The following is a 19598-nucleotide window of genomic DNA, read 5'->3' on the forward strand; positions in this document are numbered from 1 at the left end:
CACAAAACTAGAATATACTACCTCCGTTTCAGGTTAGTTGCAACTTTGAGCTTGACACGGATTCTAAGACAAAATTTCATAATGGTTGATTAATGAATTAAATCAAGGGTAGGAGAGAGAAAATGAAGGTAATTAAGTAAATTGACCAACACCACCAACAATAGCCACCCAACAACCATTGCCAACACCAGCCACCCAGAAACCACCCACCTCACAACCTGAACCACCTGAAAACCACCCAAACGCACCCGAACAACCCTAAAACCACCACCACTCAGCTCGAAACCACCCCCTTCTCAAGCCGACCACCCAAGAACCACCCACATGCACCACCGAACAACCCTAAAATCACCCTCTTTCAAACCAAATGATACCGAAACCACCCCATGTCAACTCGATTTAAAAAAAAAAAAAATCAGATCTAAGCGACCTCGAGCACCACTGAAATCAGATCTTGAGTAGAGACCTCGAGCATCGAAACGACCTTGAGCACCGAAAGATCTCAAGCAGCGACGACCTCGAGCACTGAAATCTTGCAGCGACGACATTGACGATGGTGGTTAGATGCGGCAGCGACGTTGAGAGAGAGAGAGATCGAGAGAAAAGAACACCGACGGAAGAAGCGGCGACTTTGAAGGTGGTGATGAGCAGCAGCGGCGTTGGAGGTGGTGGTTTGAGGTAGCGACGACAACGCTAAAGTGGTGGTCTGATAAGTTTGTGGGAGATGATGATGGATGTGAATGATTTTTTGAATTGATTATTGATTTAATTGGGTGACTTTATTATGTTAATTAAGTCAGATTATAAATTAAATGAGACCTGATTTAGGTAACTAATTGTGTTATGAAATATTTAGTAAGGGTATTTTTGTAATTTCATTTAAAAAAACTTACTAAAAAATGAGAAAAAAATGAAAGTTGCAACTAATGTGTAGCATCCCTTTATGGCAAAAGTTGCAACTAATATGTAACGGAGGTAGTATATATTTTTAGAAAAAAAAAAGCGTTTGTAGTGGAAAATGGACTGAAGTCATGCCACGCGCTAATTAAGAGGACCACTTCTTCTATTTAAAGAGGGAAGTAGAGCTAATAGTTACAACACTACTCCAACGTCTCCAACCAGAATAACAAAAAACTTGTTAGCCTTCATACTTTTCTTTGCTCTCTAAACTTACTTTCAGCAATCAGCATGGACGCTGCAACGGCACTGAGTGCTGTTCAGACAGTACTTGCAGCGCTGGATTGTCAGGACTTACGTAAGTTATGCTCCATGTTGAAGTACAAATCCGAGCTTAAGGATCTGATTGAGACTGTCGGTACCATCAAGAAGCTCCTCCTACAGGCCGACACTGAAAGCCTGGAGCTCAACCATGTCGGCCAAGACTGGGTCAACAAGCTCAAGGATGCTGTCTACGACACTGAAGATTTGTTTGATGAATACAAAACCGTTGCCGAGCAGCATAAATATAAGAAGCCGGGTCGTATTATCTCTAAGAAGGTACGCCTTTTCTTTTCCTCTAAGAAGTTAGCATTTAACATGTCTAGAGAAATAAAGAAGGTTAGAGAACAGTTGGACAAAATAGCTAAAGATCATAAGGATTTTGGGTTTAGTACGCTGTATAAGCCTGCGAGAATCAAAGAGGAAACATGTTCTTATGTGTATGAACAGAATATTATTGGGAGAGATGCCGACAAGAAAAAGATTGTCGATTTATTGTTGAAAGATGACTTGGAGAATAATATTTCTTTTGTGACTATTGTGGGAATTGGAGGGTTGGGGAAAACCGCTCTTGCCAAACTTGTGTTTAGTGATCATAGGATCAGAGAGGCATTTGAAGAAAATATGATGTATTGGGTTTGTGTGTCTGAAAATTTTGGCATGAAAGATATCCTAGGTAAGATGATTGGTAACAAGAATCTTGAATTTGAGGATCTATATAAAAAAGTTCGAAATGAGATTGAAAGGAAAAGGTATTTTCTTGTTTTAGATGATGTGTGGTGTGAGGAAGGTATAAAATGGGATGATTTGAGAGACTTCTTGAAATTAGGTGGAAAGGGAAGTAGAATCTTGGTGACCAGCCGCAGTGAAGCCGTGGCAACAGCTATCGGAAACTATCCAATGCACAAGTTACAAGGTCTTTCTGAAAAGGATTCGTGGGAATTGTTTAGGAAAATATCACTTGGAGATAATAAGGAAGACGAAGCCATTGCTGGTTTTGTTGAAATAGGCAGAGATATTTTGAAAAAATGTGCCAGTGTTCCTCTCTCCATAAGGGTGGTCGCTAGTTTGTTGCGTGGTCAAGATATAAATGCTTGGCAATCGTACAGAAGAATTGATTTGGCTAAAATGCGTGACGATGAGAATGACTACTTGATGCCAACTTTGATGTTTAGCTATTACCATCTTGATCCCGCACTTAAAAGTTGTTTTAGCTTTTGCTCAATCTTCCCTCAGGATCATAGAATATATAAAGAGGAGTTGATTAGTCTATGGTCAGCACACGGCTATCTTGGTACAGATAATAGCATGGAAGATGTAGGTGAAAGATATTTTTCAATTTTATTGCATAGGTGTTTTTTCCAAGATTTAAAACAGCAGCATGATTATTATGTTGGTTGGAAATTTAAACCAGTCGAATCAGTCAAAATGCATGATCTGATGCATGTCCTTGCTCGAAAGGTTGCTGGAAAGGAGTCCTTGTCACATGAAGTTGGGAAAGTTCGTCATCTGTTTGTTGATATTGAAGAATGTGTGGCTAAGTTGTCAAGTTCAAGTAATTATACCTGTAAAACATTGCGTACTTTATTCATGATGGCCAAAGGGTACAGTGATGAGGGGGAATTTCGCTCAATTATATCAAAATTTATTCGCATAAGGGCATTGTCTATAAATTCTTATTTTAGAGCTTTGCCAGATACACTAGGTAGATTGTTACACTTGAGGTACCTAGATCTGTCACATAATTATAATTTGGAGATGCTCCCTAAATCGATCACCAAGCTTCACAATCTGCAAACATTAAAGTTGGCTAATTGCGGGAAACTTATAGAGTTGCCTGAGGACACAAGCAAACTAGTAAATCTTAGGGTGTTAAATATCGAGGGATGTGACAGCTTGACTCATATGCCAGCAGGGATGGGTAAATTAACAAGTCTTCACACACTGCCAAAATTTGTAGTGTGTGAGGATGATGATCACAAGCAAGATAAAAAAGGGAAACTCATAGACATGAAAGCTGTTATCAATAACCTCAGAGGTGATCTCGATATTACGAATATGAACTCAATCATTGGGTATTTTGGTAAATATATGAAAGTAGAACTCGATTCTTTGAAAATAAAATATGATCATAATTGTTATCAGGAAGGTCAGAAGAAATTGCTGGAGATCCTGTTCTTTAACAGCAAATCTCGGGAGTTAAGGATAACGTGGTATAATGGTACCAAATTGCCGACAAGTTGGGCTTCAGGGCTTGTGAGTATCGATTTGTCACATTGTGATGAGTTCAAATATCTTTCCCTCTGGTTTATGAAGAATATGGAGTACATAGAGTGCAATGCACCATCTCCATCTGCGAAATTCTTCCCGTGTCTTGAGAAGTTAGAGTTCGTTGCCATGCCAAAATTAGAGGGGTGGTGGAGAGATGTAACTTGGATGGAGAAGGAAACTGTTTTCATTCCATCATTTCCTCAGCTCTGTGAGTTGTGTATTAGTTCGTGCGAGAGATTGGCATACATTCCTCAATGTCCACATTTAAAAAAACTGAATCTTAACAAAGTCAATGAAGCACTGACATTTTATAAGAAAGAAGGCGGTGTTGAAAGCAATCCAATCTATTTGAACAAGTTGACAATAGATTATTCATGCGTTTTCAATCCCCTAATTGGGGAGTATATGGGTAGCGCTGATTCAGTTTGTATCAGATTGAGTGATATAGAAAATATGGGTACAATTAGGGAGGGCTTTCAAAGCTGCGCCTCTTCTATTCATGAACTCTATCTTAAAAATTGCAGGGGAATGGAGAATCTGGGAATAGAGCATCTCACCAACCTGAATTCCCTCACATTAGTAAACAATATAGAAGGGATACCATGGAATTCTCTTCACTCTCTTTCTTCCCTCTGTCTTCATAGCTGCGACGACTTGGAGAAGCTAGGGGAATGTGTCACCTCCCTTAAATCTCTGCAACTTCTTTCTTTGTTTGGCTGCAAAGAACTGAAATCATTGCCGAAAGTAATACGCCACCTCACATCTCTCACTACACTTGATATAACAGTTTGCCCACAACTGAAATCACTGCCAGAAGCAATAAAACACCTCACCTCCCTCGCTACAATTAAAATATTGGATTGTCCAGAACTGAAATCACTGCCAGAAGCAATAAAACACCTCACCTCCCTCGCTACAATTAAAATATTGGATTGTCCAGAACTGAAATCACTGCCAGAAGCAATAAAACACCTCACCTCCCTCGCTACAATTAAAATATTGGATTGTCCAGAACTGAAATCACTGCCAGAAGCAATAAAATACCTTACCTCCCTCGCTACACTTGAAATAGAAGATTGCCCAGAACTGAAATCACTGCCAGAAGCAATAAAACATCTTACCTCCCTCAATACACTTACACTAATAAATCCCAGCAGTGAACTCGAGGATAGATGCCACGAAAACGGGGAAGACTGGCTCAAAATATGCCATATTTCATATTATAACGATTATTAAGGTAACATTACCATTTTATGTTTGTAATTTATTTATTTTATTCAACAATGTCTTTATTTAGGTAGTAAGTGTTTTCTATTCAATAACATTTAGATTAAAAACTGATGCTCATTATTGACAGGGAGCATATTTCTACTCCGAGTCTAAAATGGAGCTTCTATGTATATATGGATGTCTTAACTGTGTTCATTGCAACACCAACCTCTCCTCTGTATAAGCTTCAACAAGGCAGTTCTTACTTTTACAGTTTTGTGGGCAGGGCTAGTAACACCCGAGACATGAGGTAAGGCCAATCACTCAACAGTCATATAGTGAACATTCTGTATATTGTAGTTCGATCTATGTAAATATAAATTAAATCTTGTTGTGCTGCCTGATTAATGTACTTATATACACTAGCATACTTACTAATTCAATTGTGGAGCCCACAATAATGAAAAAGTTGTTGATTTATTCACAAAAATGCCGTTATGAGAAACAAATTTGTTTCTCACCATGAGCAACAAGGAATTTCCCCTTACTAAATATGTTGGCTTGTTAGCTTAACTTGTGTTTGTCAGATAAGTTTATTGATGGTTAATATTGCTATATTCTTCGTTTTGTTGTTAGCATACTTAGGTGAAGGGTGCATTTCATACCTGACTGACTGGCTGGTGCTATTGATCACAATTCATGCTTAAAAAGATAAGCTCTTCTGACAATTAGAGGTATTTAAATATAATTCATCATCAATCAAAATTGACTGAATATAAGATTAAAGGGAACTGAGAAGATTACACGTCATATGTTTTTGCATCAGTATAACATCTCTAAATGCTTTCAGATGATGCATCAGATAACCTATTGTTTTACAGTATGAATCTGCAGAAACAACCTCTGTTGGCAGTTGGATATTTCGCAGTAAAGAGATAGTACAAAAGTAAGAAACTCTTGCTTTTTCGCCATAGGCTGCTTTATAAAATTTCTGTACTGCAACTGAGATTATACTGTATGCATGTCCTTTTCTTGCAGCTAGCACTTTAAAAAAGAGGTGTGCTTAAATGATCACAAATTTAAATAGTTGAAGCAAAAACCATGGAGATATGCTGGTATGCAATCCTTGTAACCCTCAAGAAAGGGGAAAAAAAAATACATAAATGAATAAATAGATATCTCCTTTCTTGTAATATTTCAGAGAGACTCCCAAGCTATTCGGTGTTGAATGTCACTCAATTCTGAATCATACAAGGGACAGTTTATACACTTGTTGACTGGGTGATGGACATTTCCACTCGAGTCTAAACAGAGCTTCTTTACGGATGTCATACATAGCCCCCATTAAGACTTAAGTCTGCTCTGTATAGTCTTACACAAGGCAATCGACGCCTTAAGCAGATAAAGTTTTGGGATTAGGATTAGTAGCTGCGGACATGGGGTAATTCAGCCTTTCAGTTCTAATATAATGAATACTGTTATGAAATATCTTGTTGTGGTGCCTAATTAACATACACTGTTGCTATATTCTTCTTTTTTTGCATCAGTTAGGCAAGGGCGGTCTTCATACTTGACTTGTTGGCTGGTGGTATTGGTTGCAGAAATCTTGAAGTTGCAGAAATCTTGAGCAGCAAAGAGAGATTTTTTTTTTAGTGATAAGCTTGGTATGAAACTCTTTCTATCTCACTTAAAGCTGATTTATCAAATTTGTCACAACTTAAGATTATACTGTATGCATGTCCTTTTCTTGTAGCTCCCTGACAGCCAAGTGACAGGAGATGTGCTTAGGTGATCGCAGATTTTGTGACTCGAAGAAAAACGTTGGGGTTTATGTTGGTAAGTAATCCTTTTAACCCTCAACAAAGAGGAGAAAAACAGGGGGGAAGAAAAAAAAAGGGGGATATTGGCTTGAAAATATCTGTCTTTGCGATATTTAAGAGAGATTCCGTAGCTAGTTGGTGTCGAATATTGCTCAAGTTTGAATCAGACAGGTGGTGGTTTGTAGACTTGACTGATTGTCTGGTTTGGCATTGCTTGAAGTATATATTGGAATTACGAGAAGATGGACCAGTCTGAAGGTATTCTCGTTACAAAATTTATCAACAATCAATAACCTTATATTTAAGCCTGAAAGGATTTCTAACCTTACTGAAAAACACAAACACGCACAATTAAATGACTTTTAAAATATTGTTCAATCATTGATGGATGAAACTTGCAAATCATATGCACCATAATAAGCTCCTATTATCTGTTTAATTGTTCTCTATTGTGTAAGTGACTATTTAATACTAACTTTTATTTTTGTGAGCTTTATGTTGCAGTGGTTTCTTAATGCAATGGTATTCCATTTGTAATAGGAAATGAAGCCTTGAAACTGGAGGATAAATGACACTTATTTGCTGCAGGCAGCTCTTATGATTATAATTATTCCAAAGAGAATGAGTTGGAGATGCGCGATGCTGGTAAACAAAGGCTCTCTTCTTACATGTAGGCATCTATTATTTAAAAATTTGATTGCTGCAACTGAAAAATATATACTTCAAACTAAATAGAATTTTAATTTTTGCAGTGCCTCGAGAGATGCTATAAATTTTATCAGAACCTTTTAGCTTATGTAAGGAGTTATATACAATTGAGAGTACTAATGTTTGGGGAAAGTTGCAAGGAAAGTAATCAAGTTTCAAATGTTGCAGATAAAGTACTAATCTCAAAATTTACCTTCTAAAACCGGTTAACCCAAGAAAACAAAAAAAGGGAAATTTAATTTCTGACTAAAAGTCAGAGGGTACTAGTGTTTGCAATTGTTCAAGAATTATAGCAGTTAAAATATAGTACCCGTTACAACTCCAAAAAAATGACTTCCATATATATGCATTTCCATAGCCAAATTTTCCATCTTGCATCTGCTGCAAAAAATAAATAAATAAAATAAAATAAAATAAAAAAATAAAAAAAATTACAAAATATACAGGAAATTCAGTTTGTATTTGTATCTCTTGCAGCTACTTATTGTTGTTTCACTAGTAGAAAAATACAATAAGGCACCCCCATAAAGGCACCGGTTCAAGCCAAACCGGTGCCCTAAACCGGCCCAAAATTGGGCGCAATTTTACACAAATAGAAAAGGCACCGGTTCAGCCTAAACCGGTGCCAAAAATTAAAAGGACACCGGTTTGAACCGGTGCCAAATCGAACCGGTTCCTTTAAATATTAAAAAAAAACCGCCCTTATAACTCCCCCAACCCTAAGTATTTTCGCCCGTGTTCTCTCTCCTCCTCCTCCTCCTCTTTCTCTCTCCTCTCCTCCTCTTTCGCGTCGCCGTTTTCCTTCAATCCTTCATTTATCTTTCTAGATCTCCTCCTCCTTGCTATTATCACTCGAAAACTACCAACAAATTCGAAGACAACAACATGCAACACGGATTTTGAGGTTTTTCAATCGATTTTGAGGTTTTTCATTCGAATTTAATAGTTTTTTTTTTCGATTTTGATTTTTTTAATTTCAAACTCTTCTTTCAATTGATTTTGATTTTTTTTTTTCAGCGATTTCTCGGTTATTTTTTTACGATTTTAATTTTTTTTCTGGGTTTTTGATTTTTTTCGATTTCGATTGTTATTTTTTCGATTTCGATTTTAATTTTTTTTTCTGGGTTTTTGATTTTTTTCGATTTCGATTGTTATTTTTTCTGGCTTTCCTTTTTATTTTTTTCGATTTCGATTGTTATTGTTTCGATTTTGATTTTGTTTTTCGATTTCTGGGTTAATTTTCGGTTACAATAATCGATTTTAGGTTAATGCATGCGTTTTTGGGTTTGTTCTGGGTTTGTTGATTTTTTTTTTCTTGATTTAGATCCGTTAAAGATGCAAGATTTGTTCTGGGTTTGTTGTTCTGGGTTTGTTTTGGGATTTTCTTTTTTATTTTTCGATTTAAATTCGAAATTTTTTTATTTTCTGAGTTTTTTTTTTCCAGATTTTCGATTTTGGTTTTTAATTTCTGGGTTCAATTTTGGTTTTTAAATGATGTTCTGGGTTTTTTTTTCTTATCAACTGATTTTATTTTTTATTTTTCGATTTTTTTTATTTTATTCGATTTAAATTCGAAATTCTTTAATTTTTTCTAGGTTTAATTTTTTTGGAAGCTTAATTATATTAATCGTTTTTTTTTGCTTTAATTGGTGCAGGTATCTTGAGTTAGATCTTAAAGGGAAGAATCAAGAATTCAAGATGCAAGAATATTGAGTTTATATTTTTTATTTATATTGTAATTTTTTTTATATGTTGTAATTGAACTACGACTGTATTGATGTATATTGTAAAATTGTTTTGATTATATATTGTAAATTTTTTATTATGTTGATTGAAATTCGATCTATATTTTGATGTTCTAAATAATTTGATTCGATTTTTAATTGTTTGATGTTCTAAAATAAAAAAAAAAATTATAATATTTGGCACTTTTGGCACCGGTTAACCGGTGCCAAAAACAATTCCACATTTTTTTAAACCCATTTTTGGCACCGGTTAACCGGTGCCAATTTCAAGTTTTGGCACCGGTTTGAACCGGTGCCTTTTTAAACCCCTTTTTGGCACCCCTCACATTGGCACCGGTGCCTTAGGCCGGGTTTGAACCGGTGCCAAATTCATTTTTTCACGTAGTGTTTCTCTTCTTCTTTGTTAAATCCTCTAAAATAAATATTGCAATTAGTGTATGAATGTAAGTGAAAATTATGGATTCAATATAAGAAATTAATTTGGTTATTTACCTGCAATGCTTGACTTGAAATGATGTTGCTGTTTTGGCTTTGTTGCTGGCTTGACATAGGGTAGTGATCTTGAGAGAAGGAGTACACAGTTTGCTCCCCTTCTATGTCTGTATAAAATGCCCTGTGTGATTGCTGTTGATTAGGTCTGGGGTTGGGCGAAACCTACAAATTGAAAAAAAAAAAAAAAAAAAAAAACCAAGTTAGCTATTAGTAATTTTAACAGAATTAATGAAATGATAGAGTTACAGTATCATACTGATGCAACTTTCTGATAGCCACTTGGATATGTGTACACTCCATAGCCCCTCATGTGCATTGGGCATAGAACTGGTAGGTGCATTTGCATCAGATTCAGGCTCTTCTGTTGTGGGTGTGTGATGGGGTGCTTCTCTTTCTTTTGGAACATTCTTACATCCCCTTTTGTTATGTCCCTGTAGTCCACACAAACTGCAAGTTTGAGGGTTCCCTGTCTTCCTCAACTTCCCACTGTTGTCTCTTCTGCCTGGTATCTTCTCTTTGTTTTAGGTCTACCCTGAATCTTTTTCAATTTTGGGGGGATGACAGAGGTATCAGACTGTGGCCATTCTTGGGGACGACCATTCAAAGGCTCTAGCAGGAAAGCATATGCTTTCATGTACTTGTCTTTGGTGAAGAACTCATTCACATAGTCCTCAGGTTAGTCTGATTTGTTCCAAATAGCAACAACAACATGCTTGCAGGGAATCCCACTCAGCTGCCAAGCATTGCAACTGCAAGTTCTGTTCTGCAAGTCTACCACAAATTTGTCATGTGTTGCACCCCTCCTAACCCCATAACAGAATCCCCCATCCCAAAAAGCATTCCATCCCCTTGCCCAAATCTTCACTTTCTCCATTCTCTGTTGTATTCTAGGGCATATAAGTAAATTTTTCCTACCAATTTCATCTCTTTTTTTGTGGAGTCTTTCCATCAACCCCTCCCTAATATCTTCAAGCATTGTAATAATGGGCTTATGCCTTGAACTTAGGAGTATGCATTGAACACCTCACTCATGTTGTTATCTACACTATCACAACATGACATTGGAGTGTAGAAAGCCCTACACCACTTCTTGTAGTTCCTTTTCATCAAATCTTCAGCTGCATCATCTGCAATGACCCTCATGATTTCAATGTTACTAAGGAACTCATTTTCAGTGTTACTTTTAGCAATTGTCCAAAATTGCTTCCTAAATTCAAGTCCTCCACCAAAAACCCCTCTGAAATTGCAATACACATGTCTTGCACAAACCCTTGTCTCAGCCTTTGGGAAGACACCTGAAACTGCTGCTAACAATCCCTTTTGTTGATCAGACATGAATGTGTACCCAGCTCATGTTACTGTCTCTAAATCATCAACAAGGAGAGACAGGAACCGTGTCCAACTGTCAGTGCTTTCAACTTCAACAACAACCCAGGCCAAAGGAAACATTTGGTTGTTTCCATCTCTTCCAACTGCAACAAGCAATTGGCCCCCAAAAGGTCCTTTAAGGAAGCAACCATCAAGGGAGATAAAGGGTCTACAACCAGCTTTGAACCCTTTTTTTAGTGCTTCAAAGCACAAATACATTCTCTAAAAAACAATAGCAGTCATTTGCAACTTCACAGTGTTCCCCCTGTTACTCCTTAAAATCTCTGCAGCATACCTAGGAAGCAAAGAGTATTGTTCTGCATACTCCCCTACAATCAAAGATTGACCCTTTTTTCTAGCTCTGTATGCCTTGAACCTGCTTACCCTTATTCCCTTTTCTAGCCAAATAGTTTCCCTAATGTCTTGCAACTTCATGTAAGGGTTAACTCTAAACCAATTTGCATAATTCTTAGCAATCCAAGTGGAGGTCATCAATGTCACTTTTGCTTGCCTACCACAACTATGCTCTCCAATGTGGGATTTCACAACAAAATTTCTTTTCCCCTTCTCCCAAGAAGCCCATATTTTCCAAGGGCAACCCTTATCTTCCTGCCTACACTTTGCTCCCACTCTATTAGGGTCATTCCTGTAGAACTTAATGTTCCTGCCACTCCCTACACAATAGTCAGTCAAAGCTTTCCTAAACATGACTGCATTATCAAAGTGTTGGCCCAAACCCTAGAAATTTTCCATTTTAGACAAGGTATTTTCCATTTTAAAACCTACTCTGTTTCACTACGCCCAAACCCTAGAAATTCTAAAGCAATTCTACCTAAATCCAACACAATTTTTCTAATTTGCCACAACAACAGAATTATACAACCATAAAACAAGATCATCACAACAAAAACAAGAAAATTCACTCAAAAAAAATTTCAAACGAAAAAACAAACATCTATCAACTCAGTACAAAGAAGAACATTAATGGCGAAATTATGAAGATGAAGACAAAAAAAGGGAATATACCTTCAGTAGATTGCAGCTCTGCTAACTTCGCTTTCTTGCTTGATGATTCACAGTCACACTCCCACATTAATGGCGAAATTCTTCAAGAGGAAGTACGATTTTATTTTATTTTATTTTTTTGAAAGGAAAATTCTCTGTTTTTTTTCTGAAAAAAGAAAGTGATGAGAGCATCCAATAGGTTGAGAGGCCGGGTACTTATAAAGGCATACACCTTTTCATTTATCGCGCCAACAACACTGTAATGATGACTTTAGCTTCCCAAAGTACAGCTGAATAGACAAATTAGTTTTTTCTTTTTTTTTTTAATTCGAAATAGAGTTAAACCGGTTATAGGGAATTGCCACTGGTATTTTGACCTCCTATTGTGGGTTCAGTACCCTTTTCGCACAAATTGAAACTTGAGTACTCTCTTTGCAACTTTCCCCAAACATTAGTACTCTCAATTGTATATAACTCCTTATGTAAGTCCAAAGAACATATACGTTTCACTTGAATTGATTTTCATCTGTTTACGTTGATAGATTTACTGATTTTCTGGTCACTCATGCAACATTCATCTCCGCGTAACTGGGCATAACTCTTAAAAGTACTGTTATGTGGACGTCTCTACCATAGTTATATTGGAAGCCCTGAAGCATTGGATTCCTATTGGTTTTGCTTATGCTCTTGCCGCATGATAACTGGACGAGTTGAAAGTTAACATCAATGAAAATATGTAGGTTAAGAAGATCTTGATATTTGTTTTTCCTCTGTCAAATATTTACTTAACAGTTTTAATTTTTAAAATGTGAAATATGGTTAACTATTTACATGCGCTTGTACAATGGACAGTCCAGCTGCATCCACACATAAATCCCTGACAACTCAACTGATGGATAGCAATTTCCCTGCCCTTGACAGTTTATAGTGTAATGGAAATGTTGTTACTGCTCTGAATGACTTAGGAGATCATGTTGCAAACTTGGGACCATAATGCTAACAATTTTAGACTCAGCAAGTCAGCAACTGTGGTTCTAGCAGCGCATTTCTAACATTGAATGCTCATGTTATTGGTCGGCTTGCTCGTGTTGATAGACATGGTGACCTGTTACTACATGATGCAATTGTACCTGATGAAGAGATGGTTCACTGATGCACGATTACCTGTGTTTCATTTGAAGTGGATCATGATTGAGCTGTTGCTGCGTGATGCTACCATATCAGTCCCTATCAGATGATGCAGATCTACCTTAGCTTAAATTTATGTAACATTTTTGCAAATTTAAGTGCTTATATTCTACTTGTACGCTCTCACCTAAGCACATGATGTGGTGGCAGTTGACAACCCTTCCTAGAAGGTGGGTTTTCTGTCTCTCTGATGCTTTGTACAGGTGAGAAAATCAATACAACAATGTTGTTGTATGTAATGCCTGATGTTGAATTTGTAGTGTCTAATGGTTTAGTCATGTCTCGAACTTGTAGGTTTACATTCGGGCTATGTTTCTATGCGTAACCTATCATGATTCACAAGCATCAGATTGAAAAGAGAGACCCACAATTGCATTCTATCTATGAGTATCCAAGGTTTTCCTATTTTTTTCCATGTGCTTCCTAAAATTACTCCATCGGAAGGATTCATAACTGATGGATTTAGCATTCTAGTCTAATTGGTTTTCTTTTGTATTTCTATTAAAAATCATCAACCAAGCCCTATGGTAGTACTTACATACATTACTCGTACTACTTATTTTACCTCGGCCCTGTTTGGGAGAAAGCTGAAAGCTGAAAGCTGAAGCTGATTGAGTTAGCTGATTTTGACTAGCTGATTTTATTAACTGATTTGACTAACTTATTGTATTAACTGATTATATAAAAGTGTTTGGTAAATAGCTGATAGCTTAAAGGTGAATGAGTATGTAAAATGACCAATAAGCTAATTGTTGGGTAGGTAGTTTAGATAGGATTTTAAATTAAATGAGGTTATAAGTGTAATTTCACAATAATTAATGAATAAGCTAATTGAAAAAGCTCCTAAAATGAGCTTTTTCAAAAAGAGCTTATTTAGTGGAATAATCTCTTTCAATAAGCTTAGTACCAAACACTTGTATTAGCTTGTTTGACTAGTCAATCAGCTAAAGTTAGTCAAATAAGCTAATATACCCCCAATAAGCTAACTACCAAACAGGGCCCTTATGTTCCCATGTCCTATCCCCAAAAATGCAAGATAAAAAATAATTTTTAATTTTAAGAAAAGTGTACTTGGAATCTTGGATGTTGTTCTAAGTGAGCTAGAGTATATCATGATTCAGAAAATTGAAAATGTCTAAAATTAGCCACTCCATGATCAATTGATCATACGTGGAGGACAATATACTCTCTCTAATTATAAAAATGTTTCAATATTCCATTTAATGTTTTTTTATCAACCAAGGCCTTATTTATATCACCCTTATTCTTATCATTTCTTAGCCATTTCACACAAGTAGTGTCATTCTTATCATTTCTTGTTTGAATTTTACAAGCAACATTAGAAAGATAACCATTTCAACTGAGCAAAATCAATTTTTAGGGAAAGGTAATAACAACCAAATAAAAGATGTCATAAACAATACTAGTACCTCATAAACTAAAAGTAAGCAGAACATATACTCAGTATACATGTAGAGAGTGGGATTTAGGGAAACAAATGCAATATTTCTATGTTTCAAATTAATTGACACATTTTATCACATGAAGTTTGTCCAGAAGAATTTTTTTTATTTTATTTTTGGGATTGTCAGGCAGAGTATGGCCTGTATGTGGATAAATTAACAGTATGTTTGGATAGAAGGAAATGGAGGGAAAGGAAGGAAAGAGAAATGGAGAGATGGAGTATCTATCATTTAGATAGCAAATAAGGAAGGAAAGAATTGGAGGGGAGAGAAATGGAATGACTAAATTGTAGGAAATTGATCCCTCTAACAATTGAGAGATTTTGAAGGAAAACTCACCATTCTTCCCTCCCCTCCCTTTCCTTCCCCTCCTCTTCTCCTCCCTCCCCTTTTTTTCCTTCCCCTTTCTTTATCCTAACAAACTATAAAAGTCAAAATATATAGGCCCTGTTTGGGAGAAAGCTGAAAGCTGAAACTGATTGAATTAGCTGATTTTGACTAGCTGATTTTATTAACTGATTTGACTAACTTATTGTATTAACTGATTATATAAAAGTGTTTGGTAAATAGATGATAGCTTAAAGGTGAATGAGTATGTAAAATGACCAATAAGCTAATTGTTGGGTAGGTAGTTTAGATAGGATTTTAAATTAAATGAGGTTATAAGTGTAATTTCACAATAATTAATGAATAAGCTAATTGAAAAAGCTCCTAAAATGAGCTTTTTCAAAAAGAGCTTATTTAGTGGAATAAGCTCTTTCAATAAGCTTAGTACCAAACACTTGTATTAGCTTGTTTGACTAGTCAATCAGCTAAAGTTAGTCAAATAAGCTAATATACCCCCAATAAGCTAACTACCAAACAGGGCCATAGTAATTTTAAACGGGAGAAGTACTACCTTTATCGTTTTGAAAAGAACCAGCTGTAAGCCAATGATTCCCTGAATGATAAAATGATAAAACATAAAGTTTTGTTACCCTGTATTTTGGAATATGTGGATCAAAAGGCCTGGCTGTACATTGATAATTTCTGATTAAGTTCAGTCAAATATGTGGTGTGGATCAAAAGGTGTGGACAGTAACAAGGAAATAAACTTTCATTTATTTATCGGCATTAAATTGATATTAACAATCCATAATAACATAATGAAATTTTAAATAGTATTTTATCCTTTCAGTTCTACATAATGACATTCATACAGAAAATGCAATTCAGATGGAAGGCTGCCCTCTGCTAGTTTCAATTAGATGCTTGGTGCTCTACATCCAAATTCCATCGAAATGGCATATCAGCTAATTAGTAGCACGAAAGGATTATATCAACTATGTATCAGTACACAGCCACAGGCCGAAGCCATCTAGAAACGAGCCATCAGCGATGATCTCCAGTGGCTGTTAAATTAGTGTAGGAAATATTTCAAGCATAACCCAAAACTTGAACCCCACTGTGATCATACACTTAAGCATAGTGGTGTCCAAAGGGAAAGAAGTTAGAGTAAAAGAGTCGCCAACAAGTTTTAGGAACTTGTAAACCGTTCACAAGGTGAAGGTTACACCCCTTAACGATCTAGGAAATCATCAACTCCAATAGGTCTGGAACCAAGACTGGAAGTTCGGGGATGAAGGTACAAATCCAATCTAAAAGAGAAAGAACCTGTCATAATAATAGGCTTCTACTTTATTCTTCTCATATTCATGTGCGCTTTCTGACTAACATGCAATCAATAGGTTTACCATAAACCTGTTTAATCTATGTTGGTTGAATTTAATACACAAACAAAACTATTATTGGCGATCACTTGAATTATAATCATATTAACCCTAAATAAGATCATTAATTATCTTATTTAGCGCAATTACAAGTACAAATTTCCTTTAAAAATGCAATAAAAGGTGTGATCAAGCAATAACAATAAATATAAATATCAAGCAACATAATAATCATAATCATAATAATAATTATAACAATAATAATAATCATGATAATCATGTTAATGCATAATAATAATAGTAAGATCCTAGGCATAATACTAACAAGATTAATAATAAACCCTAGCATGTCACTAAGCATTAAAAATCAAATATATAGCCCTAACATGAATATTAGGAAAGAGAATAGGAAGAATTCTTTTAATCATACTTGATATTAGGAATTTTTAGTTGTTACCCTAAACATGATACAAAGAAAAACATCCTAACAAGATATTAGGAATCAAAATAATAACCTAAACATGATTTCTATATCATAATATTAATTAAACAATTAAAGCACTTACTTGGATGCCTCGTACCTCTTTCTAATAACAAAATACACACATTAGTAAGTTCAAGGAAAATATTAAAACAAACAATTAAATTAAATAATTAAAAGAAAGAATCTAAAGAAAGTTTAAACTAGATTTGGGACCAAATTCTCAGAATTATCAAACATTTCACGTCTAGGGTAAAAGCAACTTCGAACTATGCTAGGTGTGCTAGATCTTGTGAATGCGGAATTTTGTTTGAAAAGTTGGTTTAGAAAAAGAGATAGAGTGTATCAAGATTTACTTGATGAGAGTTGATTATTTGAAAACGGAGGTCTAAGGACCCTATTTATAATAAAATAGTCCGGAATCGATAGAAAACAATCAGAGTTTGAAAAGGAATCAAACACACCTCTGTCGCCAACAACATGACCTGTCGTCCTGCGCTGCAAGACAATTTTTGCGGATTTTGTTTTTATCATATTTTTTGATCCAGAAGTCTAAATAAGGCATATAATATGTCATTGGAAAGCTCTTGAAGTCTAATTTCCAACCCAATTATAATCAGATTAAAATATTTTGTAGATAAAAAGATATGGCCGAAATAGTGGAAGGGTGTCAGTTTTGGATAGAGTTTCATATCTCATTCATATTTTTTTCGTTATAACTCGGATTTAATATTATAATATATCATTGGAAAGATAATTTTAAGATCTATCCAACCATATAAAACTTGGATAAATATTATGAGGCATGAAAATAAAATCTGAATATGTTCCACTTCGTACAAAATAAGGATTCTCAAAATGAGTAGTTTTATTCAATTTCAAACTCTTTGAAACATAATTATCAATCCTAACTCCATTAGGATTTAAAAGAACCTTCTAGAATATTCTAAAAAACTATAATCAATCCTAATAGCTTTAGGAATGATAATTAATAATAGGCCCTCCTCTAGGTCATTGCGCCGTATGTAAGAACCAAACCGGACCCAGTTTAGTATTTTGGCCATAACTTCCTCATTATTCATCAGAATTGGACTTATAATATATCGTTGGAAAGGTTTTTTCAAGCCCCATCCAAATACACTGTTATTGGACCCTTATCATGGATCAAACTAAACTGGAATGCACGTTTTTTCATAAATAGGGTAAGAAAAGAAATATTTTCAAAAACAGAAAGAAAAAAGATATTTTAATAAAAACATCCTCATCATTAGACTTTTCACACTTTCGCTTTATTCGATAATTAAATGACATGAAAGGTATTCATCACTGGGTTTGGTTTTGGGGAGACACATTTGGGTGTCTACAATTTGATAAAGCCCTGCAAGAACCACACATCATCAATTTATTTATATCAAAATTATACGGTACTATGCATGAAAGCGAGATGCTGATGAAGCCTAAAGTCAGTAGAATGTTACTTGGGCTACATCATGCTAGACACGGGAATGTGTCTAGCTATCTTAAGAAATGAAGAGTCCGAGTACCAAAGGACACAAGTCTTGTAATATTAGTCCAACTAATGTGGGAATTATTGTGTAACATATCAGCCATCCATATCCAAGTAAAACATAAAACACACAGAGAGAGGCAAATATGAAGTGAGATGTAAGGGTTATTATCAACTTTTTTTTGAAGAAAATAGCGGTTAGTGCATTAATTCAAAAGAAGAGTGTCCATAAGTACATACGGGGATATCTCGTTAGGGACGAGATTATCCCCAGTTTGTTCACTACCCATAGGCACTAACCTAGCTAAATGGTGGGCAACAAAATTCCCATTCCGTTTAACATGAGACCAAAAAATAGAAGAAAAACAAGAGCTAACCAAAACTATATCCTCGAGGATACAATCTGCAGCAGAGATAGAGAATGAACTTTTCTTAAGCTTCGAAATCAAAGTCAGCGAGTCTGATTCAAGGATAATGTCTGTAAGACCAAATGCTCTAGCCTTCTTGATACCAAACAAAGCAGCCTTAGTTTCAGCCACTAACGGGTCCCATCTGGCTCTCACTCTTTGGACAGCAGCTATGATAACTTGCCCCTTCCAATCACGAGCAACCATGCCCAATCCAACCCAACCATCATCGGCTAACGATGCATCAACATTGATATTCACAGCAGCTTGAGGAGGAGGAGTCCAAATGTTGTTCCCAGCTATAATCGGAGAAGGAGTAATACCCCCGTAAATTTTCTCTGTATATTCTCCAAAATCAACCACCAACCTACTATGTCTTCTCAGAATAATGTCATCAAGCTCCCACGAGTTCTAAAAAATCCATTTATTGCGACGGAACCAGATAAACCAAGCCAAAAAAATACTCCGTTGGTAAATCTCCTTGGGGAGATTCTTCGCCCAGCCAAGCAGAATATCACCAAACGAGGTAACATTCCCTACATTTACCGCCTCCCCACAACCACTCTTTATCCACAGCAGGGCAGCACAAGGGCAAGTAACAATGGCATGGATGATAGTCTCACCCTCGGACATACAGCAGGGGCACTGAGCATCATCAATCAGGTGCCTATACTCAAGGACACTTCGAGTAGGCAAAGAATTGGAGCAACATCTCCAAAGGAAATGTCGGACTTTCGGGGTAGCTTTAGCCTTCCATATTTCCACCCAATATTGCTCAAAGATTTCGAGAATACAAGACTTACCAATGAGGTACGCTGATTTTACTTTATAGCAACCATCTCTTGACCATGCCCAAGTAAGTGAGTCACTCGGATGACGTTCACTTATTGGTATGGCTAGGATAGCTTTCTGGTCTCGCTCATTAAAAATCCTCTCCACCTTCTCAATATCCCAACAGCTCCCACCCTCATCAAGCAGTTCATTCACGGTGCTGCTGCATTCTTCCC

The 19598-nt window shown here is 36.0% G+C and overlaps 1 protein-coding gene and 1 long non-coding RNA gene across 2 annotated transcripts; both read left to right on the forward strand.

Moving 5' to 3' along the window:
- The first annotated feature begins 1188 nt into the window (after positions 1-1188).
- Positions 1189-4133, forward strand: LOC145632669 (putative disease resistance protein RGA1). The gene is made up of 2 exons (XM_081685017.1): positions 1189-3912; positions 4014-4133. Exons 1-2 carry the CDS (start codon positions 1189-1191, stop codon positions 4131-4133), a joined length of 2844 nt encoding a protein of 947 aa, XP_081541143.1.
- A 2577-nt stretch (positions 4134-6710) lies between these two features.
- LOC145631989 (uncharacterized) lies at positions 6711-9072 on the forward strand. The gene is made up of 3 exons (XR_014112438.1): positions 6711-7163; positions 7271-8130; positions 8882-9072. It is a non-coding gene; the product is annotated as an uncharacterized LOC145631989 (long non-coding RNA).
- Positions 9073-19598: the final 10526 nt, after the last annotated feature.

The sequence above is a fragment of the Chenopodium album genome, chromosome 5 (genome assembly GCF_948465745.1).
Source record: "Chenopodium album chromosome 5, dcCheAlbu1.1, whole genome shotgun sequence".
Taxonomy (NCBI): Eukaryota; Viridiplantae; Streptophyta; class Magnoliopsida; order Caryophyllales; family Amaranthaceae; genus Chenopodium; species Chenopodium album.